At 44.8% G+C, this 27,564-nt stretch overlaps 1 protein-coding gene across 1 annotated transcript in view; it reads right to left on the reverse strand.

The window, feature by feature from the left end:
* Window positions 1-19,998: 19,998 nt before the first annotated feature.
* cntnap2a (contactin associated protein 2a) overlaps window positions 19,999-27,564 on the reverse strand; it is a 109,447-nt gene continuing 101,881 nt past the window's right edge. Inside the window, exons 21-23 of the mRNA XM_029696647.1 lie at window positions 21,386-21,664; window positions 20,705-20,776; window positions 19,999-20,428 (exon numbers count right to left, since the gene is read on the reverse strand). Coding sequence (XP_029552507.1) covers window positions 20,226-20,428; window positions 20,705-20,776; window positions 21,386-21,664 — 554 coding nt within the window. The 3' untranslated portion in view covers window positions 19,999-20,225. The remainder of the gene's footprint in view (window positions 20,429-20,704; window positions 20,777-21,385; window positions 21,665-27,564) is intronic.

The following is a 27,564-nucleotide window of genomic DNA, read 5'->3' on the forward strand; positions in this document are numbered from 1 at the left end:
CCCGCTGGGTGTCTGTACGTTCCATCTGCTGTTCGTGACCGGCTGATCTATTGGGCCCACATGTCACCCTCCTCTGGTCATCCAGGCATTGGTTGGACGGTGCGCTGTCTGAGTGGGAAGTACTGGTGGCCCACTTTGGCTAAGGACGTGAGGGTTTATGTTTCCTCCTGTTCGGTGTGCACCCAGTGTAAGGCTCCTAGGCACCTACCCAGAGGTAAGCTACACCCCTTACGCGTTCCACAAGGCCATGGTCGCACCTGTCGATCGATTTCCTGACCGATCTCCCTCCATCACAGGGAAACACTACGATCCTGGTTGTTGTGGATTGTTTCTCTAAGTCCTGCCATCTCCTTCCTCTGCCCGGTCTCCCTACGGCCCTACAGACTGCGGAGGCCTTGTTTACGCACGTCTTCCGGCACTACGGGTTGCCTGAGGATATAGTGTCTGATCGGGGTTCCCAGTTCACTTCGAGGGTCTGGAAGGCGTTCATGGAACGTCTGGGGGTCTCGATCAGCCTTACCTCGGGTTTTCACCCCGAGAGTAATTGGCAGGTGGAGAGAGTGAACCAGGATGTGGGTAGGTTTCTGCGGTCTTATTGCCAGGACCGGCTGGGGGAATGGGCGGCGTTCGTGCCCTGGGCCGAGATGGCTCAGAACTCGCTTCGCCACTCCTCCACTAACCTCTCCCCCTTCCAGTGCATACTGGGTTATCAGCCGGTTCTAGCGCCTTGGCATCAGAGTCAGACGGAGGCTCCTGCGGTGGACGACTGGTTCCGGCGCGCGGAGGAGACATGGAACGCCGTCCATGTTCACCTTCAGCGCGCCATGCTGCGCCAGAAAGCCAGCGCAGACCGTCACCGCAGTGAGGCCCCGGTGTTCACGCCAGGGGACCGGGTCTGGCTCTTGACCCCGAAACCTGCCCCTCCGCCTGCCCTGCCGGAAGCTGGATCCGCGGTTTGTGGGGCCATTTAAAGTCCTGAGGAGACTGAACGAGGTGAGTTACAGGTTACAGCTTCCCCCCGATTACCGTATTAACCCCTCACTCCATGTGTCTCTCCTCTGGCCGGTGGTGGCTGGTCCTCTCCAGGAGTCTGAGGTGCGGGAGGTTCCTCCGCCCCCTCTGGACATTGAGGGGGCCCCGGCGTACTCGGTTTGCTCCATACTGGATTCAAGGCGTCGGGCGAGGGGCCTTCAGTACCTCGTGGACTGGGAGGGTTACGGTCCAGAGGAGAGATGCTGGGTTCCGGTGGAGGACGTGTTGGACCCTTCAATGCTGCGGGAGCTCCACCGTCTCTGTCCGGATCGCCCTGCGCCTCGCCCTCAGGGTCATCCCTGAGGCCGGTGTCAGCGCGCTGCTGGAGCCACGCGTCAAGGGGGGGTACTGTCACGACTTCCGCCGAAGTCGGTTCCTTTCCTTGTTCGGGCGGCGCTCGGCGGTCGACGTCACCGGTCTTCTAGCCATCGCCGCTCCACCTTTAATTTTCCATTTGTTTTGTCTTGTTTTCCCGCACACCTGGTTTACATTCCCTCATCAATCTACGTGTATATTATCCTCTGGTCCCCCCATGTCTGTGTGTGTAATTGTTTGTTACATTTATTGTGTGACACGTCAGGCTGGGTTTTTCCGGGTATTGTTCCAACCTGTGGTATTGTATTGTTGTTCTTTATTGATTGTGACCAGTGCGCTATTTCACTTTTGCCTTTGGCTGGAGTGTTGTGACGCTGTTGCGTCCGATTTTTGCTTCTGCCAATTAAAGTGTGCCTGTTCACTCATCTCTGCTCTCCTGCACCTGACTCTAGTTGACCAGTTGCACACACGTTCTGACTAGGCCATCAGACTGTTAAACAGCCATCCCTATCATTGAGTGGCTGCTGCCAACATACTGACTCAATCTCTAGCCACTTTAATAATAACAAATTGGATGTAATAAATGTATCACTAGTCACTTTAAACTATGCCACTTTATGTAATGTTTACATACCCTACACTACTCATCTCAAATGTATATACTATACTCTATACCATCTACTGCATCTTGCCTATGCAGTTCGGCCATCGCTCATCCATATATATTTTTATGTACATATTCTTATTAATTCCTTTACACTTGTGTGTATAAGGTAGTTGTTGTGAAATTGTTAGATTGTTAGATATTACTGCATGGTCGGAACTAGAAGCACAAGCATTTCGCTACACTCACATTAACATCTGCTAACCATGTGTATGTGACAAATAAAATTTGATTTGATTTGATTTGAAAAATTAGTGCAAGAAATGTCTTGTAGCATGTGGAGGGGCGTGGCCACCAAGTGCACTCCCAGTTAAGGGGAGTGATGAGCTCTACAGCAGAGTCTCACAACTCAATCGCTGGTTGAAAACTGTTTTCTGCCCCTCCCAAAATATAGAATTTGTAGATAATTGACCCTCTTTCTGGGACTCACCCACAAACAGGACCAAGCCTGGCCTGTTGAGGAGTGACGGACTCCATCTTAGCTGGAGGGGTGCTCTCATCTTATCTACGAACATAGACAGGGCTTTAACTCCCCTTGCACCACAATGAGATAGGGTGCAGGCCAGGCAGCAGGCTGTTAGCCAGCCTGCCAACTTAGTGGAGTCTGCCACTAGCACAGTCAGTGTAGTCAGCTCAGTTATCCCCATTGAGACGGTTGGGAAAAACTAAACATGGCGGTGTTCGCCTTAGCAATCTCACTGGAATAAAGACCTCCTCCATTCCTGCCATTATTGAAAGAGATTGTGATACCTCACATCTCAAAATAGGGCTACTTAATGTTAGATCCCTCACTTCCAAGGCAGTTATAGTCAATGAACTAATCACTGATCATAATCTTGATGTGATTGACCTGATTGAAACATGGCTTAAGCCTGATGAATTTACTGTGTTAAATGAGGCCTCACCTCCTGGTTACACTAGTGACCATATCCCCCGCGCAGCCCGCGAAGGAGGAGGTGTTGCTAACATTTACGATAGCAAATTTCAATTAACTAAAAAAAAAATATGTTTTTGTCTTTTGAGCTTCTAGTTATGAAATCTATGCAGCCTACTCAATCACTTTTTATATCTACTGTTTACAGGCCTCCTTGGCCATATACAGCATTCCTCACTGAGTTTCCTGAATTCCTACTGGACCTTGTAGTCATGGCAGATAATATTCACATTTTTGGTGACTTTAATATTCACATGGAAAAGTCCACAGACCCACTCCAAAAGGCTTTCGGAGCCATCATCAACTCAGTGGGTTTTGTCCAACATGCCTCCGGACCTACTCACTGCCACAGTCATAGTCTGGACCTAGTTTTGTCCAGTGGAATAAATGTTGTGGATCTTAATGGTTTTCTTCATAATCCTGGACTATCGGACCACCATTTTATTATGTTTGCAATCGCAACAAATAATCTGCTCAGACCCCATCCAAGGATCATCAAAAGTTGTGCTATAAATTCTCAGACAACCTGAAGAATCCTAGATGCCCCTCCAGACTCCCTCCACCTACTTAGTGACCTCAGAGTACAACAATAGGTTAATCACCTAACTGAGGAACTCAATTTAACCTTGTGCAATACCCTAGATGCAGTTGCAAGCTTCCAGAAAATTGGAACGAAAATGGCGCCACACCAAACTGGAAGTCTTCCGGCTAGCTTGGAAAGACAGTACCGTGCAGTATCGAAGAGCCCTCACTGCTGCTCGATCATCCTATTTTTCCAACTTAATTGAGGAAAATAAAAACAATCCAACATTTATTTTTGATACTGTCGCAAAGCTAACTAGAAAGCAACATTCCCTTAGAGAGGATGGCTTTCACTTCAGCAGTGATAAATTCATTAACTTCTTTGAGGAAAAGATCATGACTATTAGAAAGCAAATTACGGACTCCTCTTTAAATCTGCAAATTCCTCCGAAGCTCAGTTGTCCTGAGTCTGCACAACTCTGCCAGGACCTAGGATCAAGGGAGACTCTCAAGTTTTTTTGTACTATATCTCTTTACACGTTGATGAAAATAATCATGGCCTCTAAACCTTCAAGCTGCATACTGGACACTATTCCAACTAAACTACTGAAAGAGCTGCTTCCTGTGCTTGGCCCTCCTATGTTGAACATAATAAACAGCTCTCTATCCACCGGATGTGTACCAAACTCACTAAAAGTGGCAGTAATAAAGCCTCTCTTGAAAAAGCCAAAACATTGACCCATATAATATAAAAAACTATTGGCCTATATCGAATCTCCCATTCCTCTCAAACAAAATTGAAAAAGCTGTTGAAATGCTTCAGTCTGGTTTTAGACACCATCATAGCACTGAGACTGCACTTGTGAAGGTGGTAAATTACGTTTTATTGGTGTCAGACCGAGGCTCTGCATCTGTCCTTGTGCTCCTAGACGTTAGTGCTGCTTTTGATACCATCGATCGCCACATTCTTTTGGAGAGATTGGAAACCCAAATTGGTCTACACGGACAAGTTCTGGCCTGGTTTAGATCATATCTGTCTGAAAGATATCAGTTTGTCTCTGTGGATGGTTTGTCTTCTGACAAATCAACTGTAAATGTTGGTGTTCCTCAAGGCTCCGTTTTAGGACCACTATTGTTTTCACTATATATTTTACCTCTTGGTGATGTCATTCGGAAACATAATGTTAACTTTCACTGCTATGTAGATGACACACAGCTGTACATTTCGATGAAACATGGTGAAGCCCCAAAATTGCCCTCCCTGGAAGCCTGTGTTTCAGACATAAGTGGATGGCGGCAAATGTTCTACTTTTAAACTCGGAGAAAACAGAGATACTTGTTCTAGGTCCCAAGAAACAAAAAGATCTTCTGTTGAATCTGACGATTAATCTTGATGGTTGTACAGTCGTCTCAAATAAAACTGTGAAGGACCTCGGCGTTACTCTGGACCCTGATCTTTCTTTATACGAACATATCAAGGACAGCTTTTTTTCATCTACGTAACATTGCAAAAATCAGAAGCTTTCTGTCCAAAAATGATGCAGAAGAATGAATCCATGCTTTTGTCTCTTCTAGGTTAGACTACTGCAATGCTCTACTTTCCGGCTACCCAGATAAAGCACTAAAAAAACTTCAGTTAGTGCTAAACACAGCTGCTAGAATCTTGACTAGAACCCAGAATTTTGATCATATTACTCCAGTGCTAGCCTTTCTACACTGGCTTCCTGTTAAGGCAAGGGCTGATTTCAAGGTTTTACTGCTAACCTACAAAGCATTAAATGGGCTTGCTCCTACCTATCTTTCCGATTTGGTCCTACTGTACATAGCTACACGTACGCTACGGCCACAAGACGCAGGCCTCCTTACTGTCCCTAGAATTTCTAAGCAAACAACTTGAGGCAGGGCTTTCTCTTATAGAGCTCCATATTTATGGAATGGTCAGCTATCCATGTGAGAGACGCAGACTCGGTCTCAACCTTTAAGTCTTTACTGAAGACTCATCTCGTCAGTAGGTCCTATGATTGAGTGTAGGACCAGGAGTGTGAAGGTGAACAGAAAGGCACTGGAGCAACGAACCGCCCTTGCTGTCTGTGCCTGGCCGGTTCCCCTCTTTCCACTGGGATTCTCTGCCTCTAACCCTATTACTGGGGCTGAGTCACTGGCTTACTGGTGCTCTTCCATGCCGTTCCTAGGAGGGGTGTGTCACTTGAGTGGGTTGAGTCACTGACGTGGTCTTCCTGTCCGGGTTGGTGCCCCCCCTTGGGTTGTGCCGTGGGGGAGATTTTCGTGGGCTATACTCGGCCTTGTCTCAGGATGGTAAGTTGGTGTTTGAAGATATCCCTCTAGTGGTGTGGGGGCTGTGCTTGGCAAAATGGGTGGGGTTATATCCTGCCTGTTTGGCCTTGTCCAGGGGTATCGTCGGATGGGGCCACAGTGTCTCCTGACCCCTCCTGTCTCAGCCTCCAGTATTTATGCTGCAGTAGTTTATGTGTTGGGGGGCTAAGGTCAGTCTGTTATATCTGGAGTATTTCTCTTGTCTTATCCGGTGTCCTGTGTGAATTTAAGTATGCTCTCTCTAATTCTCTCTCTTTCTTCCTTTCTTTCTCACTCTCGGAGGACCTGAGCCCTAGGACCATGCCTCAGGACTACCTGGCCTGATGACTCCTTGCTGTCCCCAGTCCACCTGGTCATGCTGCTGCTCCAGTTTCAACTGTTCCGCCTGCTGCTATGGAACCCTGACCTGTTCGCTGGACCTGCTACCTGTCCCAGACCTGCTGTTTTCAACTCTCTAGAGACAGCAGGAGCGGTAGAGATACTCTGAATAATCGGCTATGAAAAGCCAACTGACATTTACTCCTGAGGTGCTGACCTGTTGCACCCTCGACAACCACTGTGATTATTATTATTTGACCCTGCTGGTCATCTAACATTTGAACATCTTGGCCATGTTCTGTTATAATCTCCACCCGGCACAGCCAGAAGAGGACTGGCCACCCCTCATATCCTGGTTCTTCTCTAGGTTTCTTCCTAGGTTCTGGCCTTTCTAGGGAGTTTTTCATAGCCACCGTGCTTCTACACCTGCATTGCTTGCTGTTGGGGTTTTAGGCTGGGTTTCTGTACAGCACTTTGTGACATCAACTGATGTAAGAAGGGCTTTATAAATACATTTGATTGATTGATTGATTGACTATGGTCTGCTCATTAATTAAGGGACACTCCGTTACTAATGGGGGGAACATTTCTGCTCCAGTCCAGCTCTTTAAAAATGTTCAATATATTTCTGTATCGTACAAGTTATAGTATCTCAACTGTTGTTGAGTTGTTTACTTTTCTAAGTTTTTATTGGCTTAGTCTGATAAAGTGCTTCTATCAATACAAGTGTTTCCTGTCACCTGGTCTCTGCCAGGGTATATATGCTCAGGTGTAGAGCTTTGTGAGAGTGGAAGATAGCTGCCTTGCCCTGCAGGGGCTAGATAGGGTTGTTCTGAGCCCTTGGGACTAGTCAGGCTGGTCTTCTATCTTTATAGTCATTTGACTCATTTTATTATGAGTTTATTATTTACTTTGAGCATGTTCCAGCAACTTGTTGGATGATTTGTATGTTGTAAATACCTGCACCTGCTTCAAGAGTCTTAAAATTAGAACCGTGCACTGGATATTTTGCTTCCTGCCTCTCCTGCTCACCAACGCCAGCCAGGCAGCTCCAACCATCCAGGGCAAATAAGGGTTGTACCATCCACCCTTACATGATATATGCGTTCTATGACACGGTATTTGAACCGTACATAGTGAACAAGCACCCCATTTTAAGCTGTTTGACCACAGCAAAAGCCCAGCAGTATTTTTCACCTCACTTTTGCTGAGACGGGTAGAAAACCTTTTCCTCGACAGTCCAATGTGCATTCCATATACAGTGAAGTGCATTGGCAGCTATGTTATATTGCATGGGAATATAGTCACAAACTCTGAATTACCAAATAATTTGTATTTATTAGCAAAAGATAGTAAGGCAACTGCTGGGTTCAGCACATAGTGTTATGGTTTCACAGAACTAGGAAAAGATACATGAGGCTATAAGCTTTGATTAGAGGGTGCTCCTTGGATAAGATACATGAGGCTATCAGCCAATAGAGGGTGTTACTAGGATAAGATACATGAGGCTATCAGCCACTAGAGGGTGCTACTAGGATACTATACATGAGGCTATCAGCCACTAGAGGGTGTTACTAGGAAAAGATACATGAGGCTATCAGCCACTAGAGGGTGTTACTAGGATACTATACATGAGGCTATCAGCCACTAGAGGGTGCTACTAGGATACTATACATGAGGCTATAAGCCACTAGAGAGTGTTACTAGGATAAGATACATGAGGCTATCAGCCACTAGAGAGTGTTACTAGGATACTATCAGCCACTAGAGAGTGTTACTAAGATAAGATACATGAGGCTATCAGCCACTAGAGGGTGTTACTAGGATACTATACATGAGGCTATCAGCCACTAGAGGGTGTTACGTGGATAAGATACATGAGGCTATAAGCTTTGATTAGAGGGTACTACTTGAATAAGATACATGAGGCTATCAGCCACTAGAGAGTGTTACTAGGATACTATACATGAGGCTATCAGTCACTAGAGAGTGTTACTAGGATAAGACACATGAGGCTATCAGTCACTAGAGAGTGTTACTAGGATAAGACACATGAGCTGTAAGCCACTAGAGAGTGTTACTAGGATAAAATACATGAGGCTATCAGCCACTGGAGGGTGTTACTAGGACAAAATACATGAGGCTATAAGCCTTAAGCCACAAGGCCATATATACTGCTCAAAAAAATAAAGGGAACACTTAAACAACACAATGTAACTCCAAGTCAATCACACTTCTGTGAAATCAAACTGTCCACTTAGGAAGCAACACTGATTGACAATACATTTCACATGCTGTTGTGCAAATGGAATAGACAACAGGTGGAAATTATAGGCAATAAGCAAGACACCCCCAATAAAGGAGTGGTTCTGCAGGTGGAGACCACAAACCACAGACCAATTCTCAGTTCCTATGCTTCCTGGCTGATGTTTTGGTCACTTTTGAATGCTGGCGGTGCTTTCACTCTAGTGGTAGCATGAGACGGAGTCTACAACCCACACAAGTGGCTCAGGTAGTGCAGCTCATCCAGGATGGCACATCAATGCAAGCTGTGGCAAGAAGGTTTGCTGTGTCTGTCAGCGTAGTGTCCAGAGCATGGAGGTGCTACCAGGAGACAGGCCAGTACATCAGGAGACGTGGAGGAGGCCGTAGGAGGGCAACAACCCAGCAGCAGGACCGCTACCTCCGCCTTTGTGCAAGGAGGAGCAGGAGAAGCACTGCCAGAGCCCTGCAAAATGACCTCCAGCAGGCCACAAATGTGCATGTGTCTGCTCAAACGGTCAGAAACAGACTCCATGAGGGTGGTATGAGGGCCCGACGTCCACAGGTGGGGGTTGTGCTTACAGCCCAACACCGTGCAGGACATTTGGCATTTGCCAGAGAACACCAAGATTGGCAAATTCGCCACTGGCGCCCTGTGCTCTTCACAGATGAAAGCAGGTTCACACTGAGCACGTGACAGACGTGACAGAGTCTGGAGTCGCCGTGGAGAACGTTCTGCTGCCTGCAACATCCTCCAGCATGACTGGTTTGGCGGTGGGTCAGTCATGGTGTGGGGTGGCATTTCTTGGGGGGCCGCACAGCCCCCCATGTGCTCGCCAGAGGTAGCCTGACTGCCATTAGGTACCGAGATGAGATCCTCAGACCCCTTGTGAGACCATTTGCTGGTGCGGTTGGCCCTGGGTTCCTCCTAATGCAAGACAATGCTAGACCTCATGTGGCTGGAGTGTGTCAGCAGTTCCTGCAAGAGGAAGGCATTGATGCTATGGACTGGCCTGCCCGTTCCCCAGACCTGAATCCAATTGAGCACATCTGGGACATCATGTCTCGCTCCATCCACCAACGCCACATTGCACCACAGACTGTCCAGGAGTTGGCGGATGCTTTAGTCCAGGTCTGGGAGGAGATCCCTCAGGAGACCATCCGCCACCTCATCAGGAGCATGCCCAGGCGTTGTAGGGAGGTCATACAGGCACGTGGAGGCCACACACACTACTGAGCCTCATTTTGACTTGTTTTAAGGACATTACATCAAAGTTGGATCAGCCTGTAGTGTGGTTTTCCACTTTAATTTTGAGTGTGACTCCAAATCCAGACCTCCATGGGTTGATAAATTGGATTTCCATTGATTATTTTTGTGTGATTTTGTTGTCAGCACATTCAACTATGTAAAGAAAAAAGTATTTAATAAGATTATTTATTTCATTCAGATCTAGGATGTGTTGTTTAAGTGTTCCCTTTATTTTTTTTGAGCAGTGTAGTTATCCAGGAATACATCTCAAGCAAACTGGAAATAAATTAAACAGTGATAGGATCTGTAAGAACCAAGAAACACATAAGTATAGCACCAGTCTCAAACTTTCTCTCAAATTTTGTGCACAATGTGTTTACATCCCTGTTAGTGAGCATTTTTCCTTTGCCAAGATAATTCATCCATCTGACAGGTGTGGCATATCAAGAATCTGAATAAACAGCATGATCATTGCACAGGTGCACCTTGTGCTGGGGACAATAAAAGGCCACTCTAAAATGTGCAGTTTAGTTACACAACACAATGCCACAGATGTCTCAAATTTTGAGGGAGCATGCAAATGGCATGTTGACTGCAGGAATGTTCACCAGAGCTGTTGCTAGAGAATTTAATGTTCATTTATCTACCATAAGCCGCCTCCAACGTAATTTTAGAGAATTTGGCAGTACGTCCAACCGGCTTCACAACCGAAGACCACATGTAACCACGATAGCCCAGGACCTCCACATCCGGCTTCTTCACCTGCGGGACAGTCAGAGACCAGCCATCCAGACAGCTGATGAAACTGTGGCACAACCGAAGAAACCATCTCAGGGAAGCTCATCTGGGTCTTGACCCAGGCGTTGTAACCGACTTCAGTGAGCAAATGTTCACTTTCGATGGCACTGGCACGCTAGTGCATTATTTTTATGTAAACTCATCAAAAAAAAACGGCCCTTTTTCAGGACCCTGTCTTTCGAAGATCATTCAAAAATCCAAATAACTTCACAGATCTTCATTGTAAAGGGTTTAAACACTGTTTCCCATGCAATTAATGAACATGCACCTGTGGAATGGTCGTTAAGACACTAACAGCTTACAAACCTAGGACACTAAAGAGGCCTTTCTACTGACTCTGTAAAACACCAAAAGAAAGATGCTCAGGGTCCCTGCTCATCTGCGTGAACGTGCCTTAGGCATGCTGCAAGGAGACATAAGGACTGCAGATGTGGCCAGGATAATAAATTGCAATGTTCGTACTGTGAGACGCCTAAGACAGCACTACAGGGAGACAGGATGTACAGCTGATCATCCTCGCAGTGGCAGACCACGTGTAACAACACCTGCACAGGATCGGTACATCCGAACATCACACCTGCGGGACAGGTACAGGATGGCAACAACAACTGCCCGAGTTACACCAGGAACACACAATCCCTCCATCAGTGCGCAGACTGTCAGAAATAGGCTGAGAGGCTGGACTGAGGGCTTGTAGGCCTGTTGTAAGGCTGGTCCTCACCAGACATCACCGGCAACAACGTCGCCTATGGGCACAAATCGGACTGAGCTTGTTGTCATTGCTGGCAATCTCAACGCTGTGCGTTACAGGGAAGACATCCTCCTCCCTCATGTGGTACCCTTCCTGCCAGCTCATCCTGACATGACCCTCCAGCATGACAATGCCACCAGCCATACTGCTCGTTCTGTGCATGATTTCCTGCAAGACAGGAATATCAGTGTTCTGCCATGGCCAGCGAAGTGCCCGGACCTCAATCCCAATGAGCACGTCTGGGACCTGTTGGATCGGAGGGTGAGGGCTAGGGCCATTCCCCCCAGGTGCAGGTGCCTTGGTGGAAGAGTGGGGTAACATCTCACAGCAAGAACTGGCAAATCTGGTGCAGTCCATGAGGAGGAGATGCACTGCAGTACTTAATGCAGCTGGTGGCCACACCAGATACTGACTGTTACTTTTGATTTTGACCTCCCCTTTGTTCAGGGACACATTATTCGATTTATGTTAGTCACATGTCTGTGGAACTTGTTCAGTTTATGTCTCAGTTGTTGAATCTTGTTATGTTCATGCAAATATTTACACATGTTAAGTTTGCTGAAAATAAATGCAGTTGACAGTGAGAGGACGTTTCTTCTTTTGCTGAGTTTAGTTGTAATTTTGTAAAAAAATGTACATTATGCACTATGACTATGCAAAGCTACAAAAAAAGATTGATTTCATATCATACACATAGCATTTTACCGCATACCTTTATTTTGAAGGCAAAATCAGAAAACCGGAAGTTTTAATGTTGCTGCCGTGACGTTAATCTTAATCACACCCATCTCTGGAATGACTAGTACTATTGGTGCTTTCAAGAGCACTGGGAACTGACAAAAAAACAAGGTCAACAAGGTTATTTGTCGCGTGCTTCGTAAACAGGTGTAGACCAACAGAAAAATGCGTACTTATGGGCCCTTCCCAACAATGCAGATTTTTGTTGTTGAAATAGTAGAAAAATGGTAACAAGGAATAAATACACCAGGAGTAACGATAACGAGGCTATATACACAGGGTACCAGTACAGAGTCAATGTGTAGGGGTACAAGCTAATTGAGGTATATATGTACATATAGGTAGGGATAAAGTAACTAGGCAATGAGATAGATAATAAACAGCAACAGCAGCGTGATCAGTCAAAAGAGTTAGTGCAAAAAGGGTCAATGTAGATATTCCGGGTAGCTATTGGTTAACTATTTAGCAAATTTTTTTAGCAGTCTTGTAGCTTGGGGGTAGAACCTGTTCAGGGTCTTGTTGGTTCCAGACTTGGTGCATCGGTACTGCTTGCCATGCTGTAGCAGAGAACATTCTGACTTGGGTACCGCTTCGTTCAACGATACTACACATTCCTCTGTCCCATGCCCTCCTGCAGACATCTTACATCTAGGAATCTCCCTCCTACACGCACGCTGCTGCAACATGACCACAAGCTTGGCACCTGAAACACGGTAGTGGATTCGGCACAATAGCTCTTACGGGATAACTGATATATCCTAACATTTACTTTATCAGGCAACGACTCAGCCTCAAAACTCAAAGGACAGACAGGGACTCTGTTACATCATGCTCGCCACCAGGTCTGTGTCGCACCAAACAGCGGGCATCACAGACACCGGGAATCTTCAACTTCAGTTGATCCACCTCCACCCTTACCGCTACCCCAGTAATCACTCCTTTCAATGGTGCCCTATTCCTGAGAGCAGAAACAAAAAAAAGTCAACTTTGTGTTACTTTAACTCCTTTTTCACCCAACCTGAAAGCACATATGGGTCAGCCAAAAGGCAGGAGTCCACTTTCTCCAAAAATGTCACGCCTACTGGACCAGATTAATCTTTTTCATGACCATCGGTACGAGGCTTGAGCCCTGAGGTCTTCACCACACCTCACACCTCAGGTAATTCATCCTCACTCTCTTCCAATTCACCCCCAGAACTACTGGAGTATAGCTCATTCTGTTTGTACTCGACGCCACTCTTCCTCAACGCACCATCTGCCTCGTTGTCACTAGCTTCATCAGGTTCAAACTCGTAACCTACTTTCTTCCTTCTCCTCATTGACCCCAAGCCTGGAAATATACTTCCATTAGAATCCTTATCACTTTCACTGTCGGATTCCATGTTTCAATCCTTTTCCACTACTACATTTCATTTGAGTCCACTATTAATTTTCGTTTGACTGCTACCATGCTTCCCATCACATGGAACCCTGGCTTCACCCCATCTTCCGAAAGAATGACGTAATGCCTTGTACCCGTAATCCTTCCTGTGTTTGCCACGTCTGCTCCTCCCCTAAGACACTGAGTGTGTTTCAAAGTGATGATATCTCTCTGCTCATTTCCTCAATCTTCTGTTCATCATCATCCTCGTTCTCTCTCAGAGAAGCTATCCTGGCCCCCTCGTCCTTTCTCAGAGAAGCTATCCTGGTCTCCTCATCCTCTCATAGCAACTGCTTCTGCTTCTCAAGATCCTCCTGTTTCTGTGTGCTGGGCCTGGCTCTGGAGACGGAATCATGCCTCAGAAATTCATGCAGGGTCAAAGACATTGCTCAAAACTGTTGCATTCTCTGACTGATACTGAAGTAGCGTTCTTACCTTAATGTGCTCTGTTGTTTGATCAAATGATAGTTTAATGCTATTTAAGTCCTGTAAGGGCTTCCGGGCAGTTTGGAGCTCTTCCTATTGGAGGGAGAACATTTCTGATACCGGATAGTCACTGGATTAACAGGAATTAACAAGTCAAATAGAACAGAGCTTGTTTTAACTCTTGTTCTCTTTGATACAATCATTTATTTTACATGTCTATAGATTTTAATGGAATAGCAAAGGTTTATATAATACAAATAAATAAATAAATTGAGTACCTTGTGAACCTGTAGATCAGGGGTGTTTAACTCATTCCATGGAGGGCTTATTGTCTGCTGGTTTTAGTTTTTTCCTAACAATTAAGAACCTCGGCAACCAGGTGAGGGGAGTTCCTTACTAATTGGTGACCTTAATTCATCAATCAAGGACAAGGTTGAGCAAAAATCCACAGACACTCAGCCCTCCGTGGAATAAGTTTGACATTCTCTGATTAGAAGGGAACCATGAAAACAAGCAGTGGACATGGCTTTGAGGTCCAGAGTTGAGTTTGACGACTGTAGAGCTTAATCTATGGAGCAGTAGTCAAGGTTTTTCGGTTGTTTGGAGGTCTGACACATCAAAAAGATGGGGTGTTTATCCTCCAGACAGAAGAGTTGGAGTTTCTCCCTGTGCAGACTGCAAAACACCCCAGACTCTGAGAGATGATCTGGAAGTCACCTTGTCCTAGAGAGATTTACAAGGTAATCATGAAACAGAGACCTTATTTTAGGTGTTTCTAAAAACCCCTATGGGAAAAATGAATGGTGGAAAAATTATTGGAACCATTTCCCTGTTTGACTGCTAGGTCTTATGGGTATTATGACTCATGCTGTGGTACTCTATGAAGTGTTTGTTGTCATTCAATGAGAGAGGACTAGTTTTCATGCACATTTTTTCAATTGGGAAATACTGCACCAAACATCTTAATTAGGTGTAAAATTGTGTGACTAAGACATCCTCTGCAAAACTGTCAAAATGATTTACAGATTTCTTGATTTATCTAGATCAGGTATTCCCAAACTAGGGGGGTATGCGCAATGCCGTCGGGGGTACGCCAAATAAACATGTAATTCACAATGCATTTTTTTTCCTTCACGTTTTCAAACAGCTAATTTATATTTTCCAACGGGCTATACATTTGGGTGAGGTTGTTTTCTCGCCTGAGTGGCCTCGTTTTACTGCCAAAAATAAAATTAAAACCATCTAGCGAAATAACAACACAATGTCAAATACAGGTAGCCTAGTCAAGTAATTAACATTCAGCACATTAACCGTTACTCTCTCGCCGGGAATTCCACTAACGGTCCGTATGTAGCCAAACGTAGCGTTTTCTGCATTATGCAATGATATGGGCAGCGACCATGTAACGCTTTTACAACTGGTTATCAAGGGGCAAAGTATTGACACGTTTTTTTTAAGACACTGATGCCCTTTGCAACCACGTACCTATGTGAGTGGATTCTCAGCCCTCACTAGCATGACAACTAAATACAGGCACAGACTGTGTGTGGAAAATGATTTAAGACTGAGACTCTCTCCAATACAACCCAACATTGAAGAGTTATGTGCATCCTTTCAAGCACACCCTTCTCATTAACCTGTGGTGAGTTATTCACAATTTTTGATGAACAAATAAGGTTTCACATGTAAGATGGCTAAATAAAGAGCAAAATTATTGATTATTATTATTATTTGTGCCCTGGTCCTATAAGAGCTCTTTGTCACTTCCCACAAGTGCCCCCGCACATTGGCTAACCGGGTTATCTGCATTGTGTCCCGCCACCCACCGCATGCCAACCCCTCTTTTACGCTACTGCTACTCTCTTCATCATATATGCATAGTCACTTTAACCATATCTACATGTACATACTACCTCAATCAGCCTGACTAACCGGTGTCTGTATGTAGCCTCGCTACAGTTATTTTTCAGTCTTTTTACTGTTGTTTTATTTCTTTACTTACCTATTGTTCACCTAATACCTTTTTTGCACTATTGGTTAGAGCCTGTAAGTAAGCATTTCACTGTAAGATCTACATCTGTTGTATTCGGCGCACGTGACAAATAAACTTTGATTTGTGACAAACTCACACAAATTCTTATGTTTAATAAATGTTTTGTATAGTGTGTGGCAGGCTTACAATGATGGCAAAAAACAACATTTGAGAGTGTGCTGACCCTGGTGCTAGAGGGGGTACGCAGCTGGAGGTTGGATGTTTGAAAGGGTACAGCTGGGGTTGGATGTTTGAAGGGGTACAGCTGGAGGTTGGATGTTTGAAAGGGTACAGCTGGAGGTTGGATGTTTGAAGGGGTACAGCTGGAGGTTGGATGTTTGAAGGGGTACAGCTGGAGGTTGGATGTTTGAAGGGGTACGGGACTATAAAAGGTTTTGGAACCACTGATCTTGATGAATTCAGACTATTTTTGAGGAAATGTGTTCTGGATGTGGTTGCTACGGTGTCTCAAGAGGGAGAAACAGTGATATTGCCATTTTTTTCTAGTTTTTCAAGCAATGGTCTTTTATGGGAGTATGTGAAGCACAAACATTCGCCTCCCCTAGCTGGGTTCTGCAAACCGAACCTAATATGCAGCACCTTTAGAGCTGTCAAATCCACAAGCAGCTCCAGTCATTAGGCCTGTACCTAAATTGGACATTGGCAGTACGGAGTCGCATTATTAAGAGAAATCCCATGCAGCCTTGTTTACAAATTCGAACACTGGAATGTGAGCTGTAATCTACACCTTGATTAGGCTGATAGAAATCCAAATGATTTTGTTTAATGATTGTCAATTTGAGCGTCATTATTTCCATGTAACATGAGCGGGACGGGTGTGGCTTTGTGACAATGATCAAGAGCAGCTGCTCACCAACTTGACAGCTCCAATTTAGTTCCACCTCCGAAATATCAGCTATGCAGGTGTCTGCTATCCTTGTTAAAGCCGGTTAAATGCGTCCGGTTCGGTTTGCCCCTAGCATAACTCGACTAGGCTAAGAGCATACTCCTAAAGACTTTCGCTTGAAAAAAATGAAAATAAGCAGCAATATTACTGTTTGTCCCTCTTGAGCCACAATAGCTACATAGCTTCAAAATAGTCAGAATTAACGGGACACACTCTTTTCACGCCACTTCGTTACGAAGTGATATTCGTAGCAGACTAGGAGAGCATTTTTGCAAACCCTAACCATTTTCCTACCCTTAACCTGTCTCCTAACCTGCCAAGTTAATTATCCTGCTGTGTACGTTCCCCTAACTTGTTACAAAAAAGTCCCTTCCGTATCGAAGTGCCGTGAAAAGTGTTTCTCCTGATTTAATCTATCATTCATTTTTACGTTTTTGCCAAAGAAGTCTTAGTCGCGCAATTTTACATTTAACTAGGATTGATGTAGCATTTCTCAAGTGAAAAAATGTGCATGAATACTAGTCGTCTTTTCATGTTCCCACTCTTCTAAGAGTAGTACTGTTGACCAATGACCAACGAACGGGCGTAGACTTCCGCTACCGAACTATGACTTGCCTCAAGCAAAAATGTTGTGCGCACGAAGAGCCGGAAAAACCCTGCTGAACACCAAAACAGTTCTAATCACAAAATGTTGTCATAATATAGGCGCAAACTGTTTTGACTGGGAAGCATACGGTACATTTTATGCTTAATCTGAATCCAGGCTAAAGAGTAAATAGTTTGGCTCAGTCATACCAGCTCCATATCTGAACAAGACCAGAGTGGAATAGATATAAACCTGTTCACTGTTCCTTGTACAGTACATTTTTACTAAACCAGTAAATAGTACTGTAATAATATTTATAATGGTTATGACAAATAGTTAGGCGATAGCTGCTAACTAACTCATATAAATAGCTTACAAGTTCAAAGGGAGAACCACTGTACTCTGAAAATGTTGGACCAAAATAGATGTTTGTTAATATGGAGGACATGATCTGAATAATGTTGCCTATTTAACTACAGATGAAGTCAGGAGAAAAACTGTTGTTTCATATCTGACCTACTTTACCTACTAACAAACCTGTAAAATGATGACTCAGCATTCTCTCTCTCTCACCCCCTCCCTCCCTCAAACATTTTCTCTCTCTCTCTCTCTCTCTCCCCTCTCTCTCTCTCTACCACCCCCCTCCCTCCCTCAAACATTTTCTCTCTGACAAACACATATACCCAACATTGTGCCATCATTGACAAGGTCCCCACCAGATGAATACACAGTAGCCCTGGATGTAAATACTGTCTTTATTGAACTGTACAGAGCTGAAAGCAAGACTGAGATGACTGACAGAAGCCTGGTGGCTAGATGTGGCATGACAACAAACATTAGATGGCTAAACCCACCAACAGACATATTTATTGGTGACGGCTGACGGCCTTGTCTTGGTGCTTTTAATCTCCGTCTTCTCTGTGTGGGTTATGGTGTCCTTAGTGTGGAATCTTCCGAGACGATATACAAACATTTTACAACATTTTATAAAGCAATACAGAAAAAAAGAACATAGAAAAATTAACCATGACAACAAGCTACAAAAATGGCAGTCATGACATCATCACACTGTATCCGGGTAACACCGGTATGAAGTAAACATTCGGAACGACTGATAGACATGATAAATAAATATGAATATAAAAAATATGTACATGTCGAAAGAAAGAAAATGACTGGCGCTGAAATGGGTCTGGCTCTACCACTATGGTGTTCTGTAACCGTGTTGTGTCGCCAAGAGGAAGTATGTGGCTGACTCCTGAAGGCACAGTGGGTTAAACCATTAAACACTGTACGACCAAGCCTCGAACTACCACAAAGCCTTGTTCTATGGAACGTAGGCTACACCCCCCTATGCCACCGTCCCTGTCTACACACAAACACAACACTTTCAACATAAGGTAAGATGTCTAGCCTTCTCTCATTCTCATTGGGTCTCACGAGACAAACTCTCAGTATTACAAGTTTCATGAGCGATCGAATTGATAAATCTTGGAAAACAAACATGAGAACATAAGACTGAAGTGTTTGGCAACGGAATACACACTGAAAGTTCCAGAGTTCAAAAGTTCACTCACAGGAAGGAAAGAAAGCCATCTGCCGTGCAGAGCGTTTATCTATGGTTCCTCCATGTTTTCCCCATCATGCTTTGAGACATTCCTCTCCAGTCATCGATGAGAAGGAATTCTCGTGGATACAATCTAATGTCATAATTAAAGTAAACGTCTCTCTCATACATGTGCTATGCTTAGAAATATTACATATAATATATGAAATGTCTTGTAAATGTAGAGTACCAATGTCGCTGAATAAATAAACATTCAAATATAAATAAAATATATTTATAAATAAAACCTATTTACAGCATGACTTTTGGCATCCATGTTTCTGTAATAACACATGGACGGAGTGGTTTGTGGAGTGTATATGGAAAATGAACATGTAAGTGTGACCAACAGAAAAGTTCAACTTAAAAACAGATGAATTCACATAATCTGTCAGATCTCAGTTTAAAGCAGCAATCAGCAGTAGAAATCAAAACAAAGTGTCCCCTGCCCGTTTCGGTAAAAAGCTGAGGGAGGGGCTGGAGAAACTCTCAAATTCATAGACAGAGCTATGGATGCAAGGACTGACCATCCATGATATCAACATTATAGTTATAATCATGTTTTGAGGCTATATAGTGTTTGTTTACATTTACTTTGCTTTCAGACATTGGAGTAAAACAAGCTTATATTTCAGGTTCTGATTGGGTACGACAGTTGAACTAAGCTCATGAGACATTTATAAGTTACGTTCTTCAAGAATCAATGGGTACATATAATGAATTTATAAGTCCAAAAATGGATGTAGCAACTCCTGATTGCCCCTTTAAAAAACAAACAATCCTGTGCTAGTGTATGATCCAGTGGTTATTATTATTATTATTAATATACAGAGGTCAAATACATAAGTCAAATAACTTGAGTTGTGGTAATTGAGTTTGATTTAGTTTGGTACAATGGAGACAACAGAATAGTCCCAAAAGTGCAAACTCCAAGCTGAATCAACTACATTTTAATGTACTTGAAATATGTATTTGATCCAGATCTGTTATTATATATCTATTATGTATTCAAAGGACTCCTGACAACTCCCAAATACAATACAAAGAAGGACTCATCAGTTACTATGTACAGATTTAGTCTCTCAACGCAACATTCCAATAGACTCTCTTCTTTCTTCTGCTTTTATGAAAACAAATCTGATTTCTGTACACCATTCTTTACCCACTTCCACCCCCTCCTCCATTCAGTAGGGACACTATTGGATGACATATCTCTCCATCTCTCCTGTGATTGGTCAATAGATGAACCTCCCACTCTCCATTTCTCATGTGATTGTTGGTTAGATACACAGCCACCCCTTCTCTCTCTCTCTCTGTCTTTCTATTGGCAGTTAGATGAACCACTCTTTCTTTGATTCGTCGATGGTCTCTGGGTTGGGGTCTGTGCCGATGATGGTGGTGTCAGCTGATTCGCCACTGGCTGGCTCCGCCGCTTTCGACTCATTGGTGTGGTAGGAGCCCTTGTGACGGAACATGTAGCGAATCAGGAACGCCAGCGTGCACAGGATGGTGAAGATCACCACGGCAATGATACCTGGGGGCGGAGGTATAGAAGTACTTTTAGAAGTACATGTCATTTTATAAGAAAGAATATTGATATGGCCAGTTGAGGTTAGAGAACCAATTTATAGAAGCAAATTTGTAATACATTTGTTGACATCATGTATGGGAGACACATTTGGAGACACTTATCTGCAGTGGAGGCGACTGAATGCCAAGAGATCAAGATCACATCTGGACCTGGCAGAGGGTCATGTCTCTGTGGTACACCTCTTTAAAGATAAGAGATATGTGAATATGCTGAAAATACCTCCTATAATGGCTGAGTTCCTGTTGACTCCATCTGGGATCACTCTCTCTTCATTAAATGGGAACTCTGCACCTGGAGACACACAGAGACAGGAAATACAGATCACATCAGCTGTACACACACACATACACACGCACGGACATGCACACACGTGCACGTGCATACACATGCACACACCACTGTCTTCCATTCAACTTTAATGAATCCCACCAGGCCAAGCTGTCCAGTCTCCCACTAATTGGCTTTTATCCCTCCTGATGGAGAAATCTGTCAGGTAGACGAGTGGAGAGAGAGCGAGAGAGAGAGGGAGAAGAGAGAGAGAGAGAAAGAGAGGTGACAGGGATTGGAGAAAGGCAAGAGAGAGTGGGTGGATGAGAAAGTCTGAGGGGCGACAGAAATCTGGAGAGAGGAGACGACCGAGAGAAAGAGCGCGAGAGAGAGAGAAGAAGAGGAGTAAGAAGAGACTGTGAGACTGATTCATCTGCTCTGTCAGTTTTGCTTCTGGCTCCTGGATCAATAGATGTGATCGACCAGAAACAGAGACATAGACAGACAAGTAGAGACAACCATTCCACTGGGTCACAAGGAAGACTGCAGCACCCACAATATGAGAATGTGTGTGTGGTGTTGTGTACCTGCTTTTCCTGCAGAAATGTTTGTGTGTGTGTGTGGGTATCGTACCTGAGTCCAGGCGCCAAGGATCGGTGGCAGCAGACATTGGTGGGATGGTGAGAGGCGAGGCTCCACAGTTAGATTCTACCAGCTTACCCTGGTAGGACACTGGCACAGACTGTCTGTCTGTTGGTCTGTCTGGATGTCTGTCTATCGGTCTGTCTGCTACAAGGTTTCTTAGGGCTGTTTTCAGGGGTGTGACTCCGTTGAACTGGACGCGTGACAGACAGCCTATGAACCCTGGAGTGTTATAACGCTCTATAAGTGCTGGGTCTATCACTCCGGTCTCTGAGGAGCGAAAGAGAGAGAGAGAAACAGAGCGAGAGGGAGACAGTGGTTTGAATTTTAACAAGATTGTATTATACGATACAAAACTGTAAGGCAGCACCCAGTATTAATAGTCCAAAGCAGAAGGCTGAGAAAATGAGAAGGAGAGGAAGGAAATGTACATAATCAGCACAAATCAACTGCAGCAGAGTGTACAGTAAGCCACTGGCCACAGCACTTTCTTCCTACCAGCTATCAGACACCTGCATCAGCACATTTACAGGGAAATCATCAAGACATCACCACCATGGGATACAACACAAACACACACACCACTCACACACACACACACACACACACACACACACACACACACACACACACACACAAACAACCTCATAGAATGTGTGAGCAGGTTTTTAAATCAGTTGCAATGACTAATTTTCCCTGCTGTTAGAGAAAGGAAAGAAGGGGAGGAAGAGAGAGAGACAGAGAGAGACAGAGAGAGAGACAGAGACACAAGTTGGTTTGCAGTACCTTTTTTGGAAAGTAGTACCTATTCAGTATGTTAATTGGGACAGAAGAGCCCATACACTAGAGTCACAGAAGGAGACATAAGACTTAAGAGCTAGTGTAGCCTGAACCTTTAAATGTACCTTCTTCAAGGAAAGAAGACACGTTATATCCAAAAAACAGAGCAACAAGGGACACAAGCCAAAGGAGTAGTCCAAGGAACCACCCAACTCAGAGGAGAGGAAAAGAGCAACAAGAAAGGACACACAGCCATCATCAGGCAACAAGATCAAGGAATCCACTCAGGACCAGAGAACACATGGCCATCTCTTCTCCTTTGTTCTCCTCGATGTGGACTAGCCAAGGATCAAAGACTTTAGTATAACACTCAATATTCACACACACCGAGGTCTCTCTTCTCGTCTTTCATTCTACACTGCTCAAAAAAATAAAGGGAACACTTAAACAACTCATCCTAGATCTGAATGAAAGAAATAATCTTGTTAAATACTTTTTTCTTTACATAGTTGAATGTGCTGACAACAAAATCACACAAAAATAATCAATGGAAATCCAATTTATCAACCCATGGAGGTCTGGATTTGGAGTCACACTCAAAATTAAAGTGGAAAACCACACTACAGGCTGATCCAACTTTGATGTAATGTCCTTAAAACAAGTCAAAATGAGGCTCAGTAGTGTGTGTGGCCTCCACGTGCCTGTATGACCTCCCTACAACGCCTGGGCATGCTCCTGATGAGGTGGCGGATGGTCTCCTGAGGGATCTCCTCCCAGACCTGGACTAAAGCATCCGCCAACTCCTGGACAGTCTGTGGTGCAACGTGGCGTTGGTGGATGGAGCGAGACATGATGTCCCAGATGTGCTCAATTGGATTCAGGTCTGGGGAACGGGCGGGCCAGTCCATAGCATCAATGCCTTCCTCTTGCAGGAACTGCTGACACACTCCGGCCACATGAGGTCTAGTATTGTCTTGCATTAGGAGGAACCCAGGGCCAACCGCACCAGCATATGGTCTCACAAGGGGTCTGAGGAACTCATCTCGGTACCTAATGGCAGTCAGGCTACCTCTGGCGAGCACATGGAGGGCTGTGCGGCCCCCCAAGAAATGCCACCCCACACCATGACTGACCCACCGCCAAACTGGTCATGCTGGAGGATGTTGCAGGCAGCAGAACGTTCTCCACGGCGTCTCCAGACTCTGTCACGTCTGTCACGTGCTCAGTGTGAACCTGCTTTCATCTGTGAAGAGCACAGGGCGCCAGTGTCAAATTTGCCAATCTTGGTGTTCTCTGTAAGCACAACCCCCACCTGTGGACATCGGGCCCTCATACCACCCTCATGGAGTCTGTTTCTGACCGTTTGAGCAGACACATGCACATTTGTGGCCTGCTGGAGGTCATTTTGCAGGGCTCTGGCAGTGCTTCTCCTGCTCCTCCTTGCACAAAGGCGGAGGTAGCGGTCCTGCTGCTGGGTTGTTGCCCTCCTACGGCCTCCTCCACGTCTCCTGATGTACTGGCCTGTCTCCTGGTAGCACCTCCATGCTCTGGACACTACGCTGACAGACACAGCAAACCTTCTTGCCACAGCTCGCATTGATGTGCCATCCTGGATGAGCTGCACTACCTGAGCCACTTGTGTGGGTTGTAGACTCCGTCTCATGCTACCGCTAGAGTGAAAGCACCGCCAGCATTCAAAAGTGACCAAAACATCAGCCAGGAAGCATAGGAACTGAGAAGTGGTCTGTGGTCCCCACCTGCAGAACCACTCCTTTATTGGGGGTGTCTTGCTTATTGCCTATAATTTCCACCTGTTGTCTATTCCATTTGCACAACAGCATGTGAAATTTATTGTCAATCAGTGTTGCTTCCTAAGTGGACAGTTTGATTTCACAGAAGTGTGATTGACTTGGAGTTACATTGCGTTGTTTAAGTGTTCCCTTTATTTTTTTGAGCAGTGTATTTCATTCTACATGATCACTCTCATTATGTTTGTAAATATTTTGATTAGCGTTATTAAGTTTTGATTGTATAAATAACTTGTGTTTGTCTTGTTATTCTGGTAAAAAGCTTCAATTGATTCTCTAAGAATTATTACTAAAGAAGAAGTGTATACACTACCTTACATGGGCTTATACTCTGTATATGTACTGTAGGGCCCTTTGGTTACACAACCTGAACAGGAAAAACACAGGACCCAAGTTAGAGTCTGTAGAATAGGGCCAGGAGGTTGTATGGTCAGTCAGGGAAAACTGATAACATTACAATAACACACAAACTCTCTTTACCCTTTTCTACTATCTTTCTCCACCTCCCTGCTTCTTTCACATTCTCTTTCTCTCTCCCATCTCTGCCTCTCTCCTTTCATCTTTAATCCCCCCCTTCTCTTCCTTGCTTTCTCTCGCTTTATATTTCTATTATTTTGTTGTGCATCCGCCAGTGGAGAGCTTTGAGTGTTTTGAAAAGTATTCAAAAGATCAAATGTATTGTCATTACTTTCTCTCTCTCTCTCTCTCTCTCTCTCTCTCTCTCTCTCTCTCTCTCTCTCTCTCTCTCTCTCTCTCTCTCTCTCTCTCTCTCTCTCTCTCTCTCTCTCTCTCTCTCTCTCTCTCTCTCTCTCTCTCTCTCTCTCGTTCCACTCCTCCTCCTCAGGCTTCAAAGAATGGAGGAGGTTCAAACGCAACGTTAACACAGAGGGGGGGGGGGAATGCAGCAGAAAAACAGACTAACAACCTCAAACACACAGAATATTGAGTGTGTGTGTGTGTCTGTGCGTGTGTTCGTGTGTGACTGGATCTCCTACAGACACAAGATACCAGATTTCTCTCTGCGGCGATCATGTTTGACAGATTCAGGCTAGGTATCAGAGTGTGTTGTTTGTGTGTGTGTTTAGTGTGTGTGTGTTTAGTGTGTGTGTGTGTAACTGGACCTCCTACAGACACAAGATATACAGATTCAGGCTAGGTATCAGAGTGTGTTGTCTGTGTTTAGTGTGTGTGTGTTTAGTGTGTGTGTGTTTAGTGTGTGTGTGTGTAACTGGACCTCCTACAGACACAAGATATACAGAGTCAGGCTAGGTATCAGAGTTTGTGTGTGTGTGTTCAGATCTAAGGCACTGTCCAGAGCTGACAGATTAATTAGCCTTTGGTCATCCGTTCCAATCCCACAATGCAGTGCATGGGTGGAGAAATGCTTTTGATATCAGGTCACTGCTGATGGCCCTGTCAAAGGAGCTACACATACCACACACACACACACACACACACACACACACACACACACACACACACACCTTGTTTAGGAGAGATAACGTGCTGCTTGAGAGGAAGTTTATGGAGATACTGGCTGTCCAGAGAGTGTGTATGTGTGTGTGTGTTTTCGCTTGTGCCTGTTTTGCTTCACTGCCTCAGAATAAGCACTGTGCATGCACTGATAACATTCTCATGAATATACAATGAATATGAGTATGATTCCCCTCTTTTCATGATCTGCTTGGATTACTAAACATGTGTTCTCCCTCTCTCTTCTCTCTCAGCAATATTACTGAGCATATGCACATCTCTCAGAGAGTGGACTTGAATACTAATAAGATACTGATATAACACTTAAAGGCTCAGGCTGGTCCACTAATAGGCTGGTCCACTAATAGGCTGGTCCCAGGTATTAAGCTTTGCCATACAGGCTGGTCTTGGCATAATCAACAAGACGGATGGACGGAAGAACGGACAGACGGATGGCCAGACAGACAGACAGACAGACAGACAGACAGACAGACAGACAGACAGATGGTCAGATGGACAGACAGACGGACAAGCAGACAGACAGATGGTCAGACAGACAGACGGTCAAACGGACAGACAGACGGTCAGACCGACGGTCAGACAGACAGACAGACGGACGGTCAGACAGATGGTCAGACAGACAGACGGTCAAACGGACAGACAGACGGTCAGACGGACAGACAGACGGACGGACGGACGGACGGATGGACGGACAGACAGACAGACAGACAGGAGTTGACTGAGGCCCAAAAAGATGGAACCATGCTAATCATACTCTTACAATGTGACACAAACATGATTGTGCCTGTGGACCAGCCTGTTCCTAATAGCCCCTCTAGGCTTAGCTCTCCAGCTCCCCCCGACCTGTAACTCCTGTTACGGCTGAATGTAGATGACTGTTCTATTTTAGTAATGACACCAGCACAATGCATCAGATCTACATCATACATACCAGTGGAGGCTGCTGAGGGGAGGACGATTCATAATACTGGCTGGAGCTACCATGAGCTTGTTCTCCCCAACTAAGGTGCCACCAACCTCCTGTGATACACACCAGTTGGTTGGTCCCTTTGGTCCAATGAGAATTGATTAAAATGTATTGGGAGGGACTGCGAATACAAGAGCTGACCGGAGCTGTTATTGGGTGAGAAAAGTGGGATGATGGGGGAAAGGGGGATAAGAGGGAGGGGTTGAGGATGAGGAGAAGGACAGGTAGAGGGAGGACAAAGGTGGAGAGAAAGGGATGTGAGTGGTTGATAGAAAGGGGGGAGAGGGGGAGAGGGACAGTGAGAGGGGAGAAGGGGTGATGAGAGAAGCACTTAAATGGAGGGACGACCAGAGGAGAGAAAGGGTGAAAGGATCAAACAGGGTTACCATGGCAACAAATGGAAGCTTATGGCAGAACGAGAGAGTAAGAGAGAGCGAGAGAAAAAGAGAAAGAGGGAGATGAGAGGGATAGAGAGAGAGAGAGAGAGAGACTAAAAGGAGGATGGGTAATAATGAGAAACAAAATGACCCTAGCTGTGTTCGAATACCCATACTAACATAGTGTATACTACATACTTAATGAGTATATACTACATAATATTTTCTATTAGTTCATTTTAGTATACTGTAAACAAACAGTATGTTTTCAGTTGAGTGTACTAGCTCTCAGCCTGTCTACCGGAACTTGATGCTGTTGCTATGTAACCTCTTGCTAGCTAGTTAGCATAACAAATTACTAGTTAGACATTTTACGACTTCGGGTGTGTTCTTAAATTCAATCTGGAGTGCCAGAGTACCCTCGTACATTCAGAACATTGTCAGATTGTCCGTTTGTAAATTCAGAGTGTTTCGCTCTCGGAGCACACACTGGACGCTCGGGCCAGGGAGTAGGGTTGATTTGAGCATTCTGACCTTACAACGGCAGTCAAGCACCCAAGCTAACGTTGGCTAGCTTGCTAGCTAGCTACTTCAAGACACAAATGAGACCACTCTGACCATTTTACACGCCTTAGCAGAGCTGGTTAGGTAGTTTTCATGTTATCCAGAGCGTTGGTGACTGTAACTGTGCTGCTGGCAACAATTTAATTACGCTTTTTGCCAATGTTTACTGACACCGGACAT

This window comes from Salmo trutta, chromosome 2 (assembly GCF_901001165.1).
Source record: "Salmo trutta chromosome 2, fSalTru1.1, whole genome shotgun sequence".
Lineage (NCBI taxonomy): Eukaryota > Metazoa > Chordata > Actinopteri > Salmoniformes > Salmonidae > Salmo > Salmo trutta.